The sequence below is a fragment of the Monopterus albus genome, unplaced genomic scaffold (assembly GCF_001952655.1).
Source record: "Monopterus albus unplaced genomic scaffold, M_albus_1.0 scaffold420.1, whole genome shotgun sequence".
Classification (NCBI taxonomy): domain Eukaryota; kingdom Metazoa; phylum Chordata; class Actinopteri; order Synbranchiformes; family Synbranchidae; genus Monopterus; species Monopterus albus.
In genome coordinates, this window is record NW_018128300.1 from 181611 (window position 1) to 197013 (window position 15403).

At 42.7% G+C, this 15403-nt stretch overlaps 1 protein-coding gene across 1 annotated transcript in view; it reads left to right on the plus strand.

The window, feature by feature from the left end:
- LOC109951951 (uncharacterized) overlaps nucleotides 1–15403 on the plus strand; it is a 36397-nt gene that overhangs the window by 17244 nt on the left and 3750 nt on the right. Inside the window, exons 43-71 of the mRNA XM_020586742.1 lie at nucleotides 806–1171; nucleotides 1553–1906; nucleotides 2714–3049; nucleotides 3442–3594; nucleotides 3760–3876; nucleotides 3978–4151; nucleotides 4277–4475; nucleotides 5727–5881; nucleotides 6061–6173; nucleotides 6255–6336; nucleotides 6520–6657; nucleotides 6900–7062; nucleotides 7239–7354; nucleotides 7601–7747; nucleotides 8008–8121; nucleotides 8245–8361; nucleotides 8487–8645; nucleotides 8940–9101; nucleotides 10097–10259; nucleotides 10357–10544; nucleotides 10629–10721; nucleotides 10826–11030; nucleotides 11279–11466; nucleotides 11962–12059; nucleotides 12357–12541; nucleotides 13035–13234; nucleotides 13431–13599; nucleotides 13710–13819; nucleotides 13951–14076. Of these exons, the coding sequence (XP_020442398.1) occupies nucleotides 806–1171; nucleotides 1553–1906; nucleotides 2714–3049; nucleotides 3442–3594; nucleotides 3760–3876; nucleotides 3978–4151; nucleotides 4277–4475; nucleotides 5727–5881; nucleotides 6061–6173; nucleotides 6255–6336; nucleotides 6520–6657; nucleotides 6900–7062; nucleotides 7239–7354; nucleotides 7601–7747; nucleotides 8008–8121; nucleotides 8245–8361; nucleotides 8487–8645; nucleotides 8940–9101; nucleotides 10097–10259; nucleotides 10357–10544; nucleotides 10629–10721; nucleotides 10826–11030; nucleotides 11279–11466; nucleotides 11962–12059; nucleotides 12357–12541; nucleotides 13035–13234; nucleotides 13431–13599; nucleotides 13710–13819; nucleotides 13951–14076 (4890 nt within the window). The remainder of the gene's footprint in view (nucleotides 1–805; nucleotides 1172–1552; nucleotides 1907–2713; nucleotides 3050–3441; nucleotides 3595–3759; nucleotides 3877–3977; nucleotides 4152–4276; nucleotides 4476–5726; nucleotides 5882–6060; nucleotides 6174–6254; nucleotides 6337–6519; nucleotides 6658–6899; nucleotides 7063–7238; nucleotides 7355–7600; nucleotides 7748–8007; nucleotides 8122–8244; nucleotides 8362–8486; nucleotides 8646–8939; nucleotides 9102–10096; nucleotides 10260–10356; nucleotides 10545–10628; nucleotides 10722–10825; nucleotides 11031–11278; nucleotides 11467–11961; nucleotides 12060–12356; nucleotides 12542–13034; nucleotides 13235–13430; nucleotides 13600–13709; nucleotides 13820–13950; nucleotides 14077–15403) is intronic.

Here is a 15403-nt window from a genome sequence, read left to right on the forward strand (position 1 = left end):
CCTACAGTGTTACGCACAAGGTCGAGGTGACAGGTCAGATGAGGTTGGAAAGTTGGTGTCGCATCTGGGCAGATGTCAGTATAACCTCCATCATCCCAAACAAAATGAACCTGCAGTAGTCAGGTTAGCTCCACAATACAGCCGTCTCTGAAAGTGCTCATTTCTCTTTGGACATCTAGCCCGCTCAGATGGGCATAACTGCTGCCTGGGAACCCTCCACCTCCTTCAGGGTCATACTTCAGTAAAACGTAGCCTCTACTGGCTTATCAGGGGGGCTCACAGTTAGCATATCAACCAACCACAGCTGGTCAAGCCCAGCTTGAAGTGGAATGTGGTGTGTGCTCGGGGCTTCTGCTGGTGACTGATAACACCAATACTGGATGAAAAAAGTAGTAACATGACCTGTAGTTGAAATGAATGCTAGCCTGGTGGTAGAATTGTCACCACAGGATAAATTGTACTAATTGCAGTTACTAAGGGGATCCCTTAACCTTTCTACCACCAGGGCAAAACTTAAATTTGTCCATTACTTTGGTTTATGAACAAACAAAAGCTTATGATGCTCTCTTAAGCCCCAGCTGTATTTTGTGCTCAGTAATGGTCTCGTGTGTATATGGGAATTTCTGTAGATTCTTTTTTAAGTCATGTCTAAATTGTGTCTAATTTAATATTTATGAGAATTTGATTATTTTTGACAACACAGCTTTATATAGTGAACTCTTGAATCTAATTTGTTTGGAAGGAATGAAGATTAACACCAAATCTAATTTTTATTTTCTATATTTTTTCTCTTTCCCCACTATAGACTGTGCTTCCCCCACAGACCTCAGTCAACGTCTCTGTTGTCCATTCTGGTGGGTCCAGAAATCTCAGCACCATTCTTTACTCTGAGGCGAGACAGAAAGGCAGCTTTGTACTCTGCCTAACTTCTCACCCCAGTCTTAGTCTGACAGCATCTATCCAGCATTCCATAGAGACAGTACAGACACCGGCATTTCCCACCCATGTAGCGATAATCCTGAATGCCTCAACTACACATCTGCCCGGTGTGGAGGTTGGCCTGGAGCTGGGACGCTGTTATTTCAGGAGCAAATTGGGGAAGACTAAAGAAACAGAAGGGGACCAGTCTTCTTATGCTGTCAGTGTGACTAACTACTGTCCTGCTCTGCAGGTAAGAAAACCAAGCAGTTCTGTGTAGTAATGCTTGAGGAAACCTGAATAAACAAATATGTTTAAGTTGTAAATATTGCTATTACACCAAACTGTGACAATGCATTGTCAATGCTTTCATCACAGTTAGAAGCATTAAGATTTCCTCTATGATTCACTCTGGTCTATGATAACACAGCTTCCTTTGAAATACAGTTTCCAGCATGTTAGAAGGTCAAGCTTCTTATGTATCATTAGCAGGGCAAAACAACACCGGGGATGATACAGCTGCTAAGTGAGACACCTTCTGCCTGAATGGTGCAGGGTAAAAATGATGAGTAACTACTTATTACAAAAGTTTTTCCAAACTAATGAACATTCTCCACATATGTTTGGGCCACAGGGAACGGTTCTCCCAGTGTTCTTGACTCTTCAGGGCCTCCTGTCAGTCGCTCCCTGCCAGCTGACGCTGACCTCCTCTCTGAGGGCAGACACACAAGACCTCTCCTTGGAGCTGAGTCAATCCTGCAGGCCTCAACATCTCTCCGGGACCTTCACTCACTCCTTCTCTGGGCTGAGGAGCTGGGGCCTGCCACAGACGGTCAGCATAGAGGCCACTGCTCCTGGAGGCCCAGAGCAGACTGAAAGGCTGTTCGTCAGAGCTGGGACATGTCAGATTAGAGCCAATAGGATCACAGAGGCCAAAGGAAGGACACTTTGGCTCTGGGCTCTGGAGTCCAAATGCCCACTGTTACAGGTAGAGCTATGAGGATTGTTACAAAAGCTTAGTTGAAAAATAAGTTGAATGATAATAAAGGTTTCTGCAAGATCATTACTCCAGATATGAATCACATCAAACCCATACTAAAACCTAAGCAGGTAGAGACATTGTTGATTCTGGAAGTCCAAAAGTTCATTTTGATGAAATTTCAGTTAAGATTCAAATTGGTAGATAATATGTTAGCACAATGTGTGTGCAAATTTTTAAAACATTATTCAGCTTACATAAATACATAAACGTATACATATACATGAGACAATTCATCCTACATACAGAAGCAAATAAAAACAGAAACAGCAAAACAAGCGAAAAATATATATAATTCAAAATGTATTACTTTGTTTGCACCTTTTGCTATAAACTGTTTATCATTAACCTAAAACCAGAATTTATAATGATGCCCCAGTGTTTACAATTATAATCTTATCATACATCATTTGATTTTTTTTTTTTTTTCACAAAACAACATCACACACAATATTATATCTATGCTCATCTGTCCAAAACCAGGCTTAAAATACCCTCTTACTTGATGTTAATCTTTATGTTACTCTATGGTGCATTATTAGTGTATGCATATATACTGTAGGTTGTTATATTTAACTCCAAACCTCACCCTGGCTTAGAGTATATCACCAACCCACAGAAGATCAATTCTAATATTTATTCCATCAGTATTCCTTCCAAGAATCCATTATATATCAGAACTCTTTGGAGACATCCAGTGTTTATGTATTTAGACAGCTGTCACTGTCAACATGACAGTCTTCTGATCCTTTCCAGGCCCATTTGAATGGTTCAGTGTGGCAGGACCCCGAGGGTCTCTGGACAGCTATGGTGGACACTGATCTGCAGGGCAAAAGGACTCTCCTGAAGCTTAATGCAAAGGCCTGGCCAGAGCTGAGTGTGGAGGGTGAGCTCAGTCACAACCTTCCTGCTCTCAGAGGGTTACCTGAACACATCAGAGCGAGAGTAACCAGCAGGATGGGAAAACAACAGTATGACACCGAAGCCCTTCTTCAGTTGGACCAGTGTGTTGTCAGAGCCACTGGAGCTGTGATGTCACAATCAGGCCTGCAGGGCTCGCTGCTGTATCACAACAACTGCTCTGGGATTCAGGTACAGCAAATGATAAATTATTCCATCATCGTTTGTAACTAACTGCGATCAACTCTGTGATAATTCCACTATATTGCTCTCTGATCTTTTTGAGAGGAGTGGGGCAGTCCTGACAGGATGCACCTTACTGGGTCGTTGCTCGTCTCCCCAACTTTTGCAGAATCTCAGGTCTCCATGGTGATAGAGCCTACAGACTTAGAGGCTTTAGTTGCTCTTAAGAAAACTAAGGCATGGAAATATTCAAAAACATTTGTGATTTAGCATTTGTTCACACATTTCAATTAATTGCCTTTAAAAAGCAGCAGATCGGACATTACGTTGTATTACATGTTACATAAAGATATAACCTTAATTTTTCTGTTTTTAATTCTGTGGTTTTGTTGTTGTTGCAGGATAAAAATGAAGCATCACTTACTCTAAACCACACTGTGCCCTTGTTGAAGAAACTAGGTCTGCCTGCAAATGCCACAGTAACAATACATTTTAGGAGTCACAGCAACGGTTCGTGGTTTTACATGTTAAACAGCAGTGCAGGAAATCAGATGGTAAGACCATATTTTTATTCACAACAATAACCTGACAGCAATATTCAGACAGAAGCAGAAAGACAAAATGTGTTTTTGTGGAAACTGGTTTTCTCTAAATACGCATGTTCTGATTTTGCCTTCTGTATAAGAGCTGCTGCAGCTGATGTTTTGAATGTTTTGCAGATAACGCAGGAGACGACAGTGGTGAAGGCATCTGAAACAGTGAGAGTGAAGAGTACTTTCAGACATGCAGTGAACTATCTGAAGAAACTGGGAGTACCTGCAAACAACAGCATCCAGGTTGAAACTCATATACATTTGACAAATCAAATATAAAGAAGTGACTGTTTTTTGCTTATTGCATTTAAAGGCAGTTTGTGTCACACTCACTGTGGATGCAGGTAGAGCTTGGTTCTGCTGCAGGGAAGGTACTGACCCTAGCGTCCCAGTTTGGAGGTCAGCAGGCAGCACTGACTCTAAAGACGAAGTGTCGCCTAACAACTACTGAGATAAGAGGAAGCATGTGGCACAGCTGGTCATGGCTACAGGACAGAGGACTACCACACAGTGTAGAGGTAACAATATATGTTTTTTCTTCTCTGCATTACATTGGTTTATTGAACTTCTGCAACATTTCACTCTGTCTCTGCTTTAAAACAAATTCTAATATATACCTCGCTGGTGGTTTTTGTTCTACAAGGGTCTATGCTCCATCCAGGGGGTGTTTTCTGAGCTTCAGTCCAGGGCTCAGCTCTCTGTGGACAGACACCAGCTACTTGACTCAGGCTTGAATGTCAGTGTGGCTGATGGACGTCTGGCTGTGCAGCTCTCCTATTCTCCACCAGCTTCCAGTCTAATACAGCACAGTCTGGACACTGCACTGGCTGCTCAGTTTAAAGGTCAGATTGTATTAACAGCTTGATTTCAGCCTATGCATATTGTTCCTTGAAGTACAGGATGCCAAAGTGTCACTACAGTATAGATAAAGATGACAAAACATATACATCTGCATCAGTATGGAGACTGAGAACAGCCTTGCTTGCAGTTAAAATTTTAAATGCCATTATCTCAAGTCAGTGATTTTGTTATCTCAACATAACAAAGCCTGTTTTCTTGTGATAACGAGTTCATTTATCTTGTTAACCTATCTTGAGGAAGCAAAAGGCAGATTTATTTAGATGATAAGATAATTTATCAAGAGAAAAGGATTTTAGCTTTATCAAGATCACAGGATCATTATGGAGAACTAGAAAATGACTGTCTGGTTCATGTGATTTCATCAGATTTCAGCCTTCAAGATCACTGTGATGACTTGTCAGGGAGGATCCATAACTAAACAATATATCAAGACATAAATGTGTAGTTTTATTTGCTGCAGTTACTCATTAGAGAAGACAGTGTTGTTTTATAGTAGACAAAGATGAGAGGCTCACTGACTCCCAACTTTCTGCTTCAGCAAGAAGCTGCTCAAATAAAGCCTATTGTAACGGCAGAGTAATAGTTAAAAGACATTATTGATGCTGTCTGGTTTGTCCCAGCATGTCCACATTGCCTACAGACACCTGTTGACGGTGTCCCCAGACTTTTGCGAACAAATTTATAGAGTAGCTAATTTAGATCATGAGATAAATTCACCTGTTATTTTGAACAAATAAGTTTTATCTCTTGAGATAATTAAACAGCTGCCTCGTGATCTTGAAATAATGCTATTTAGTCAATAATAGCAAGCAAGGTCATTCTCAGTGCCGGACTGATATGATTTATATTTAATGGCTCGAGCCAGAATTCTTCCCACATTCAAAGTTTTTGAGACATTTGCACATGTCGACATTTACTTTTTGAAAAAGCAAGGGATTCTGGTAAGCTTAGTCTTTCATCGTACATGTTCATGTTGACTGAAACTGTGCTGAGGTCTTGCCCTTGAATCCTTCTGTACAAATGCAGTATGAAGGGTTGGCCAGCAGGGGTCATGATTTGATTTTTGGTCAGTGTTTTAACAAGCTGTGTTTCCCTGTCAACAAAGGAATCTTTGAGTTTCATTTTAAAATGCACACAGTGTTGTTCTTGCAAAACCATGGGATGCATACATTTGTTTACTTTAAAGACTGACTCCAGACTATTTAACAACAGCGCTCTGATCCTCTCTGCAGGTCCTCTGTGGAGCACTTCGGTGGATGTTCACTGCCAAGACTGGAGGGTCCAGGTGGATGGGGATGTGGGTGGCTGGGGAACCCATGCAGGGTCCAAGGATGCCAGAGTCACATTAAAACACACTGTAAAGGGACAATCTAGCCCCACCCTACAGGTAAGGAAAGCATGCACTGAGTTTCCTGAATCTCCTTCAGTTCCCTGGTCTCAAACCCTTCATCACTGCAGCTGTATAGTTCAGGCTCAGGTTTAGCATAAGCTGAGACACAACAGAATATGCTTCTACTGTTAGTGCATGTTTTGGTTTCCTGTGTAACTCTGTGACTGTGAATGTAGGTTGAGGCCTGGGGAAGACTGACAGACTCCCAGCTGAGGTGCTCCATGGCTGTGAACCCTGAACTCAGCTCCTCACTTGCTCTCATCATCCAAGGACACCATCTGCCTCACAGGTACTGTAAACACACACAAACAGAAACCACTCTGCCTTGCTGTTTAAACAAACTGTAAGTGATGGATGCTCTTTTGTCCAGTAAGGACCTGATGGTGAAGCTGGTGCAGAATATCCCCAAGCTGTTGGTATACTTGCCCTCTCAGCTAAATGTTCGGTCTCAGGTGGGTTTTTATTCTCAAAGGCAGTCCTGTAGCAAAATGCTGTGCACAACCTGGAGTCTATTAACTGTCTGTTCTGATCCTCCTTCAGAGTTGTATTCATTATGCTGTTGTTTTAATGCATTTTTCAAGTAAGAGAATTACATTGTCATGACATGTGTCACCATCTCTCTTCCCTCTCTGTAGCTGAACCAGTCTCAGTCCAGCGTGGCAGGTTTGGTGGAGGTGTTTTCAGGCAGGAGGAGGCTGTGGGCTTTGGGGGAACTGACAGCCATTGAGAGTGGGTACAGACAAGCTGTAGAGCTCAAACACTCGTACCCACAGGTATTTCTAACCTGATTCTAAGCACCTTGTTTATGGCACAAGTCACAGCTTTGGTCCAGGAAAATGATATTTTTCTGAGGTGTATGGATGTTCTGTATTTGTCTGCACCAGCTTGGTGTTTTGATGAATCCCTGGGCACTGAATTGTAAAAGCAATCACTGTAGGGTAGTGGTTTGATAAAATCGCACTCTGCTATGCATCATATTGTACAGCCCCTGCCAGTGACTGGTTTTGTTCTCTAGTTGAAGCCACTCCCCAAGACTGTAGCAGTGAGGACAGTGTATGAAGCCAGGAACTGGAGCTACCTAGTTCAACATGGAGCCGTGTGGGGCAATCAGGAATTCAGCTTGTCTGGTCTCTACTCTGCTCCTGCAGTACTGGAGATGGGGAACCAGACCCTGAAGGGTAAACCACTGCACGCCAACTCTGCAGAGCTACACAACTATCACCAGGACAGTGTTCATTCCCATTATGTGTTTCGGTTGTAACTGGATTCATGCATCACAGATAAAAATACATAAACTTAACTGTTCTTGGCTGGCTATAGACTGTTGATGTCTTTTTTGTGTCCTTGCCTTTAGTTCAGATCAGCTGCATTCCTCGCTGGATCATTTTGGAGGTAACACTGGAGCGTTCCTTACAAGGCCAACTAGACAGTGTGTTACTGGGCTGGACAAGGCATGGGCGACTGGAGCAGGTCAGATTGTGAAAAGTGTGTCATAGCCCTGTAAAAATGGAGGGCTATGACTTTTGTTGGATCTGCTTTCATCTCTGGTTCAGTTCTCAGTCTCCTTTTGTGTCCCTCAATATGAACTTGACATATCTGGTTATGAAAACTTAGAACATATTTTTGTCAAATAAAATAAATACAAGCCACAAGTTCAGCTGTTTGGATTTCTGTTGAGGACTTTGTAGTCATAAACTGTGCTGTGTTCATCTGAAGGTCAGAGCTCTCAGCTCATGGAGTCGGTCAGAGGAGATAAATGAGACCAGGCTGGAGATGAAGCAGCCGTTCTCCTCCACGCTCCGCCAGGTGTCCCTTCATTCATTGTCACACAGCTCCAAGAGGGAGCGACGCAGCAGCCACCAGGTACATGAGGATGTTCGCACTTTTACCTATTAAATTTACCCCATTAAAATGCACATCTGTGATAGTTGTAGCGCATTTGTCTAAACTGGAATCATGTTCTGAAAACATCTAAAATTGTATGCATAACATTGGTTTTTTTTAACTTTACTACATTATGAACAATTTAGACGATTGTAGATAAAAAGAAATTAGAGTATTTTTCTTAATATTATTTCATACATCTTGTGTTTGTTGTATGCTTTTGTATATCATGCTTCCAGACCAGTCTGTCATGGGACAGTGAAGTCCCTGTCAACGTCTCGCTCACTGTGCACAGGCAGTGGCAGAACGAATCCAGCAGGGGACAGGCATGTGCTCTGTTTTCAACACAAGAGGTCGGTACAGTACATCTTCTACACACTCCTCACATACATGTTCTGTACATCTGTGTGTGTATGATAAGGCCTTATCGAGTGTCCAGTTCACTCTCCCACTCCTGTGTGTATGTGTGTGTGTAGATGGCAGTGTCTTTTGTTAAAGGTTGTGTGTCAGTGGGTCAGGAGGGCAACTCATATTCACAAAATGCAGAGCTAAGATGGGACAACAGAAGTGTCAAGCAAGGCATGAAGTACCAGGTATTCTGCTTCAGACTGTATGGAGAAGAATAATTTTCGAGACTTGGTCTCTCTTCATGTAATAACAGACGGGTGGTATTTCAAAAAAAAAAAATTCTTACTTTATGTTTCTGTGTTGTTTCCAGAGGGGTCCAGGGGGAATCCACAGCCTTCAGGTTAATGTTGGGTTAGACAAAGTGTCTCCTGCACCCTGTCTTTCACACACACTGCTGGCCAAAGTCCAGACCAACCTCAGGGATCATTTGGAGCACACAGTGATGCTGGGCCTCTGCCCTCCACAGCCTGTGAGTCCACACCTCTTTGCATGCTTTGTTTTGTCCTGGGAGCTGTTTGGGTTTACTCCCACATTGAAGACTTTCTACACTATCTATGGTTGTACTGTGATAGATGTGCATAATCTCTGAACTTGTGTCCCTGCAGACAGTTATTTTATTTATTTCAGATATTTGATCATTCCTCTTTGATGTGATACATTTTACACAATATATTTTTTCCTTGTACCTCAAATGACCTTGTATCCAAATCCTTCAGAATTAGGGGACGATGTACAGAAATAGGATTGTCTCTGTGTGTTTCAGATTGTGTCATGGTCGGGATCACACAGAGTGAACTCAGGAAAAGAGCTGTTTTACACGCAGTCTCGTTGGTCAGTGACAGGACGGCCATACCAGTGCAGCTTCACCCTGGCCCTCACCAATTCCTCTACCTCTCAGGGCACCAACATGTCTCTGTTTTCTGAGGTAAACAAACAGAACAGTCCTCTGGTGTGTCTCAGTTAAGAGCCATAGGTTCAGCTGGTTTAACAAGGCACCATGATGTATTTGGGGGTAGAGCGGGTCGTCTCCTAACCAGAAGATTAGCAGTTCGATTTCCAGTTTCTCCAGTCCACATGTCAAAGTGTCCTTGAGCAAGACATTGAACTCCTGGTGATCACCAGTGTGAGTGCTTGAGAGTGCAAATGGGTGAATGGCCAAATAGTGTGAAAGCGCTTTAAATGTGCTGCAATGCATAGAAAGGCGCTATACAAGTATAAGACCATTTACCATATTTATTTTACTGGGAACACTTTTTTTTATCGCAGTAGTTTAAAAGAGTAGTTTGATATTTTGAGAAATATACTTTGCTTTCTTGCCAAGAGGTAGATGAGGGGATGAGGTATATGAAAGAGGATTAGGGCCACTGTAAAAGATTTATTTGAATTGTGACTTTTTTCTCAGAATAGCAACTTTAATCTCAGAATTGTGACTTTAAAGCTGACTTTTTTTTAAAAAGTCACAATTCTGAAAAGTAAGAACTTAATTTTTTTTTTTTAAGTGGTCCTAACCCTCTTCCATAGATACTACTTTCACATTGTCAGTAAATATTAAGCTATAGCATGTTAGCTTAGACTGGAAACGGGTAAACAGCTAGCATGGCTCTGTGGTAAGAAAATTCACTGCCCACCTCTTTTAAGACTCACTAATAAACATGTTATATATTGTTTGGGAAATTAGAACAAAAAATTAAGTGTAAAAATGGCAAGTTGTGGTTTTGCAGTAGATTATGTGCTGGCCTATTTCTTGGCTACATCCTGGAGCCACTGTTTGTTATCTGGCAACATCATGTTGGTGACAAGACTCCAAGATGTTATTGCTCCTAGCCAAGACATTATGGTCACATTACCCACAACGGTACAAAATCAGAGCAGTGATTTTTGTTATCATAAAGTAAGAATATGTGTGTTTACACTTCACAGTCTACGATGGGTAACTGGAGTGTGGAGGTGGGGGGCAGTATCCTGTCGTGGCCCCGGGGGTCTGGTCTCCAAGTGCAGGCTGGACTGGACCACAGAGAGAAGATCTGGCTGAGTGGAACAGTACAGGGACAGTGTCTGCAGACCACTGCAGGTTATATGAATGGTAACTACAGAATCATCCCTGCAATATTTGTAAAAATGTAGAACTAATAAATAATGTTTAAATGTAATTATGAAGAATTCACTTTCCTCATGTGCAGGTCCCAGGCTTCATGAGGATCTCACTTTAATGGCATGTGTGCAAATAAATCACAGTTTGATACTGGATGTTCAGAAGAGAGACAGCAGTGGTAAATCTGCAGCTCTGGCCCGTGTCTCTGTGGGAACAGCCAATCACAGGCTGGTTCTGAGAGCAAGTGGCTGTTTGGAGAGTCTGACTGCAGTGGAGGTATCACCGGTATAAAGAAGTGGCTATGTTTTCACTTCAGGACAGTTAGACACTTATACATGCTGTTTGTTGTCATTTTCACAGACAAGGCTTCACTATTTGAGCTCTCAGATACAAACTAAGCTGTTGGAGAGAATCAAGACATTTCAGCATGTCCTTACTGATTTCAGACGACAGGTAACCACAACACACAAAGCTCTGGATAAGGTTTAGCCAATAATGTAGAGATCTAACTTTGATGTATAAATGGGCAGTTGTTAACATGGTGACTGTCTCTTCAGTCCAGAGACAGTGAGTTGCTCCAGGAACTGAGCTCTGTACCTCTTCACGTTTCCCATCACGTTGAGGCCCTGCTGGGCCACAGAGACAGAGGTGTGTTGGCTCTGTGGGAGAACAGCCCCCTTCGTCGTACCGTGACCAGCATCCTACCTCAGTTCCTGAGACTGCTGCAGCACACCTCTCTCCTGGGACAACAGGAACTGAGGAGTGAGTGCGGAAGGATGACGCTAACCTGTTATGTCAGTGTGATGGGGGCATGAGGATAAACAGCAAGAAGCTATTTCTGCTGCTGTCATATTTGATCTTTTTATTAGTCATAAAATCTGGCAGATTTACTTTTTTTAAATAATGTACAGACAGATCAAGAAGTGCAGATGAAACAGTGCATTAATGGAGGCCTCAGGTGTGAAAAAGCTTAAATCAAACCATGTCATTGTTTGGTGCTCCATCTTCAGAGCCCCTGGCCACTCTGGCAGGTGTGTACCAGGATGTGACGGGCCACAGGCTGGAGGTGCTGTGGTGGGAGGCTGTGTCATTGTGGACTGACAGGGTGGTGGAGGTCCTGCCTGCTCTGCTGGGGAACCCTCAGCTGAGGCCGCTGGCTCAGGCAGGCATTGCCGCTCTCAGGGTCGCCCTGAATGCGGTGAGGAACTTGTACACTGGTTCCTTATTGATCATATTTAATATAAGTGTGAGTGTGATTCTGTCACTGAGTGTGTTTGCATGCACATGGGGTTTGGGAGTTCCCTGTTTATGTTTTGTGCATGTGAATATCTCGGTTTCAAAACTCAGATTAAATTATATCCTGATTTGAGAAACACCTCATCCAGGTTTCTGATCATTGTTAACGTTTGTTGTGTCACCAGCTCAGGTTGTGTGGTAATTGTAAAACACATATGATGAGACACTTGTAAAATGATCAAATTTTGAAATAAAAATGAAAGTCTAACCTTGGCAATGCAGCATAGATGGAGAGGTTGTATAAAGTAATGTTGAGAAATGTCAAATTAGCTGGATATAAGAGAGACAAAGACAAAGAAACTTACACCAGTCTTATTAAATCATATACTCTATAAAGGAATGTTAGTATCTCATCATACTGTAAAACTATTATGTCTGTTAATGTTGTGTGCATTAGGCAGGGGAGCACACCTACCACTGGATGGAGACCAGGTTGGCCATGGCTCTGTCTGGAATCAGGAAACAACTGGCTTCTGTCTATAGAATCTCCCCCAGGTACTGCACATCTGAGAACTGCATGAATGAATACAGTATATCCCATCTTTCATATAGTCAGGTCCTTGTGTTCCAGTATGCTGATCTCACCCAGCAAGAACTAAGGGCAAAAGATGTGTAGGTAAAAACTATGACTTTGGTTTGAAGTTGCCTTTTACAGCAAACTGAAATATAGTCTTTTGAAGACTTTTCAAACAACAGTTACAAAGCTAAATTTAGGCCAGTTTTTTGACTTATACATCTACAAGTTACCAGTTCCTTCCTGTGCAATAGTCAAGTGCTCCCGGTTTTTTCCAGTGAGTGTTCAGTGAGTGTGTCGGTGCCACTGCTGTCGCTCCCCTGGTCGAAGGTGGCTGAGGCCGGGTTGGTGGAAATCCTTCTGGAGGAGTGGCTCCTGAAGCCCCTGCAGACCCTTGCCTCCATCAGACCCACGGCGGAACTTTACCACCTCAAGAGGAAGATGATGGACAGCCCATTTCTACGTAAGACAAACTCATGTTTACTATAATTTTTTTAAACAATGTATGCATAAGGCAGCTTTAAGAAAGGGGTTAGAAACATTTTACTTTACATGCCTTTTACTTCCTGATAATTATATAGGAAGACTCCTGGAAGTAACAGGTTTTGGTGCTACTTACTGAAGACATGCAGACAAAGTTCTGTTATTTCAGGTTGGTTGGTTTACTGCCTTTATGGGCATATATTGACTTCTAGATGGATTTTTTTTTCAAAGGGCACTTCCATTTCATTGATTATTGCAATCTTTATTCTCCTTATATGTTGAGTTTGTTTGCTTGCCTGTAAACACGTCTGGTGTTTTTGCATGCTCACCTAACCTGTTGTGCACTGACTAAGAGATTCTCAGTTAAATTGCACAGGTAATAACATTACACTCTGACAAGTCCATTTTTGAAAGATGGCCCTCAAGGGCTTAAAGTCAGCCTCTCTGTTTTTATTTTTGTCTCACTCAAACAGATCAAGCTCTGCTGGTGGCAGATCAGTTTGTGGTGACATTTGATGGCCACTTGTATGAACTTCCGGGCTCTTGCCCTCTGCTCCTCGCCCACGATGTCAGCACTGACCCTTCATTCACACTGCTGCTCAGTTCAGACTCACACACTCGCCTCCTGATAGAAATGAATAACAGCACCGTCAACATTCAACACAATGGACAGGTATGTTTTACTGTAGATGGCAAAACTTGGTTTAGTTAACAGCATGAATCAGTGGAGTGCTGGGGAAATTTAGTATTTTGAAGTGATTTCCTGCTCGTGGAATGAGAACTTCATGGTATATATGTAAAATGACGTTTGCAGCAGACAAGCTTATTTCACTATATCTGAAAAAATGAGCAAAACATTTCTCTCCCAGGTGAAGACCAACTGCGGCAACACTGTAACACAAACATTTTCCCGTGAGAGTGGGGTGGATGTCACAAGAGGGTCAAACATTGTGCAAGTGTCCAGTCAGAATGGCGTATCTGTGTCATGTGATCTGCTGCTTGAGGTGTGCATCTTGACTATCGATGGATGGTTACATGGTAGGAGAACTATGGTTGTACTGATACTGTATTTATTAACACTAATTTCAAACCTTTATGAAACATGTCATACTCTGGCACATATACTGTATGTGTTGTTTTTTACACAGGCACATCCACCGGTCTGTTAGGGACCAATGACAATGAAGTGGGGAATGATTTCCCTTTGCCTGATGGATCTCAAGCTGAGAACTTGGACAGCTTTTTCTATAGCTGGCAGGTAGGACGAGTGAGAATCAAATCCAAACTTCTTGTGTCTATAACAGTTTACACATTTGTGTTTGAAGGAGCTTGTTGACATTAAAGTATGTAGTTCCCATCTGCAGTTTGACCCTTTGTTTGTATTCTCAGATGCGACCAGAGTGTAGCAGACCTCCGGCTACAACCGAGCACTTTTCTAAAACAGCCACAAGTCCTGTGAGCTGCGACTATCTGTTCTCTTCTCCCGATTCTCCACTGAGTTCCTGTTTCAGGGTGGTGAGTAGGAAAACACTGCTTACATGCATGAGCAGCTTTGTACTGAGAATTATCTTCCATCCATCCATTATCTATACCGCTTATTCCTGAATAGGGTCATGGGGGGGCTGGAGCCTATCCCAGCTGACACTGGGTGAGAGGCGGGGTACACCCTGGACAGGTCACTAGTTTATCACAGGGCTGACGTGTAGACAAACAACCACACACACACTCACACTCTAGAATTACCTTAAAGACTGCTATGTAATTCATCACTTTTATCACTGTGTAATACTGTAAGTCACGTGAAACATGTCTGGAACGGTGCCCACCAGTCATCCCTGACCTTTCTTAAAGTATGATGGATTTCATGGCCAACATAAGACATGAAAAACATGCACTGCAAAACAAGCATGACTCATGCTCAAAAATGAAACATTCAAACTGGTGACACACAACATTCAAACATGACATTTGCATTCATTTCTCCGACTGTGTTGCTGTGGAGTACTTGGCATGATACACCTTAGTTGGAGGGGACTGCCATGCAGCAGCGATGTCCCCTATGAGGTGCCGTACGGGACTTTTTTCAGAATTATCCTCTCACAGACACATGTGAAACCAAAGTCTTTTACATACTATACTGAAAACCACTCACACATACAAGTGAAAACGCTCTCACACATACAACTGAAAATCAATTCAGTGAAACAGGAAGGCATTTCAGTGAAACCGGAACTATAAGCTGGTAATTTAAATCAAAACAGGCGCCTAGCAACTGTTGCTAAGACGCTTGGGTAGGCACCATCTCTCCTTTGATGTGCAGTCAGAAACCAATGACGTCATTTTCGGTCTACATACAAGTTTACGATAGTCAGACACAAACACTTGTGATTAGAGAATAGAGAGAACGGGTTTTAAATCAGCTCGCGTTACTTATTCATTTTACCGAAGTTCACAGAAGTTACTGTTTTAAACACGAGCTAAAATGAACGGAAGCACACAGACTGAGAATATCTTGGATTTAATGGTGGAAACGCTTCGCCCAGTGACCCAGTCCATTGTCCAAACCATGGCTGCGGAAAGGCACTTGGATGTTGACACACAATCACTGGTGCAAGACACGACTCTGCAGGTTATCCGATGCCTGGGTGAACGCTTCCATGTGGCCATTCGGGGCATAACCGAAAACAGCCCTAAAGAGCAAGTGCTGTCCAGTCTGGGCAGTGTACTCCCTCAGATTATTGATGAGGGTCTTAACATCAGAACAGAGGCATTCAGTGCCGCATCAGACCCGCTGGCGACCCTGACCACACATGAGGTTGCAGGAGTTGTAACCGGGCTCCTG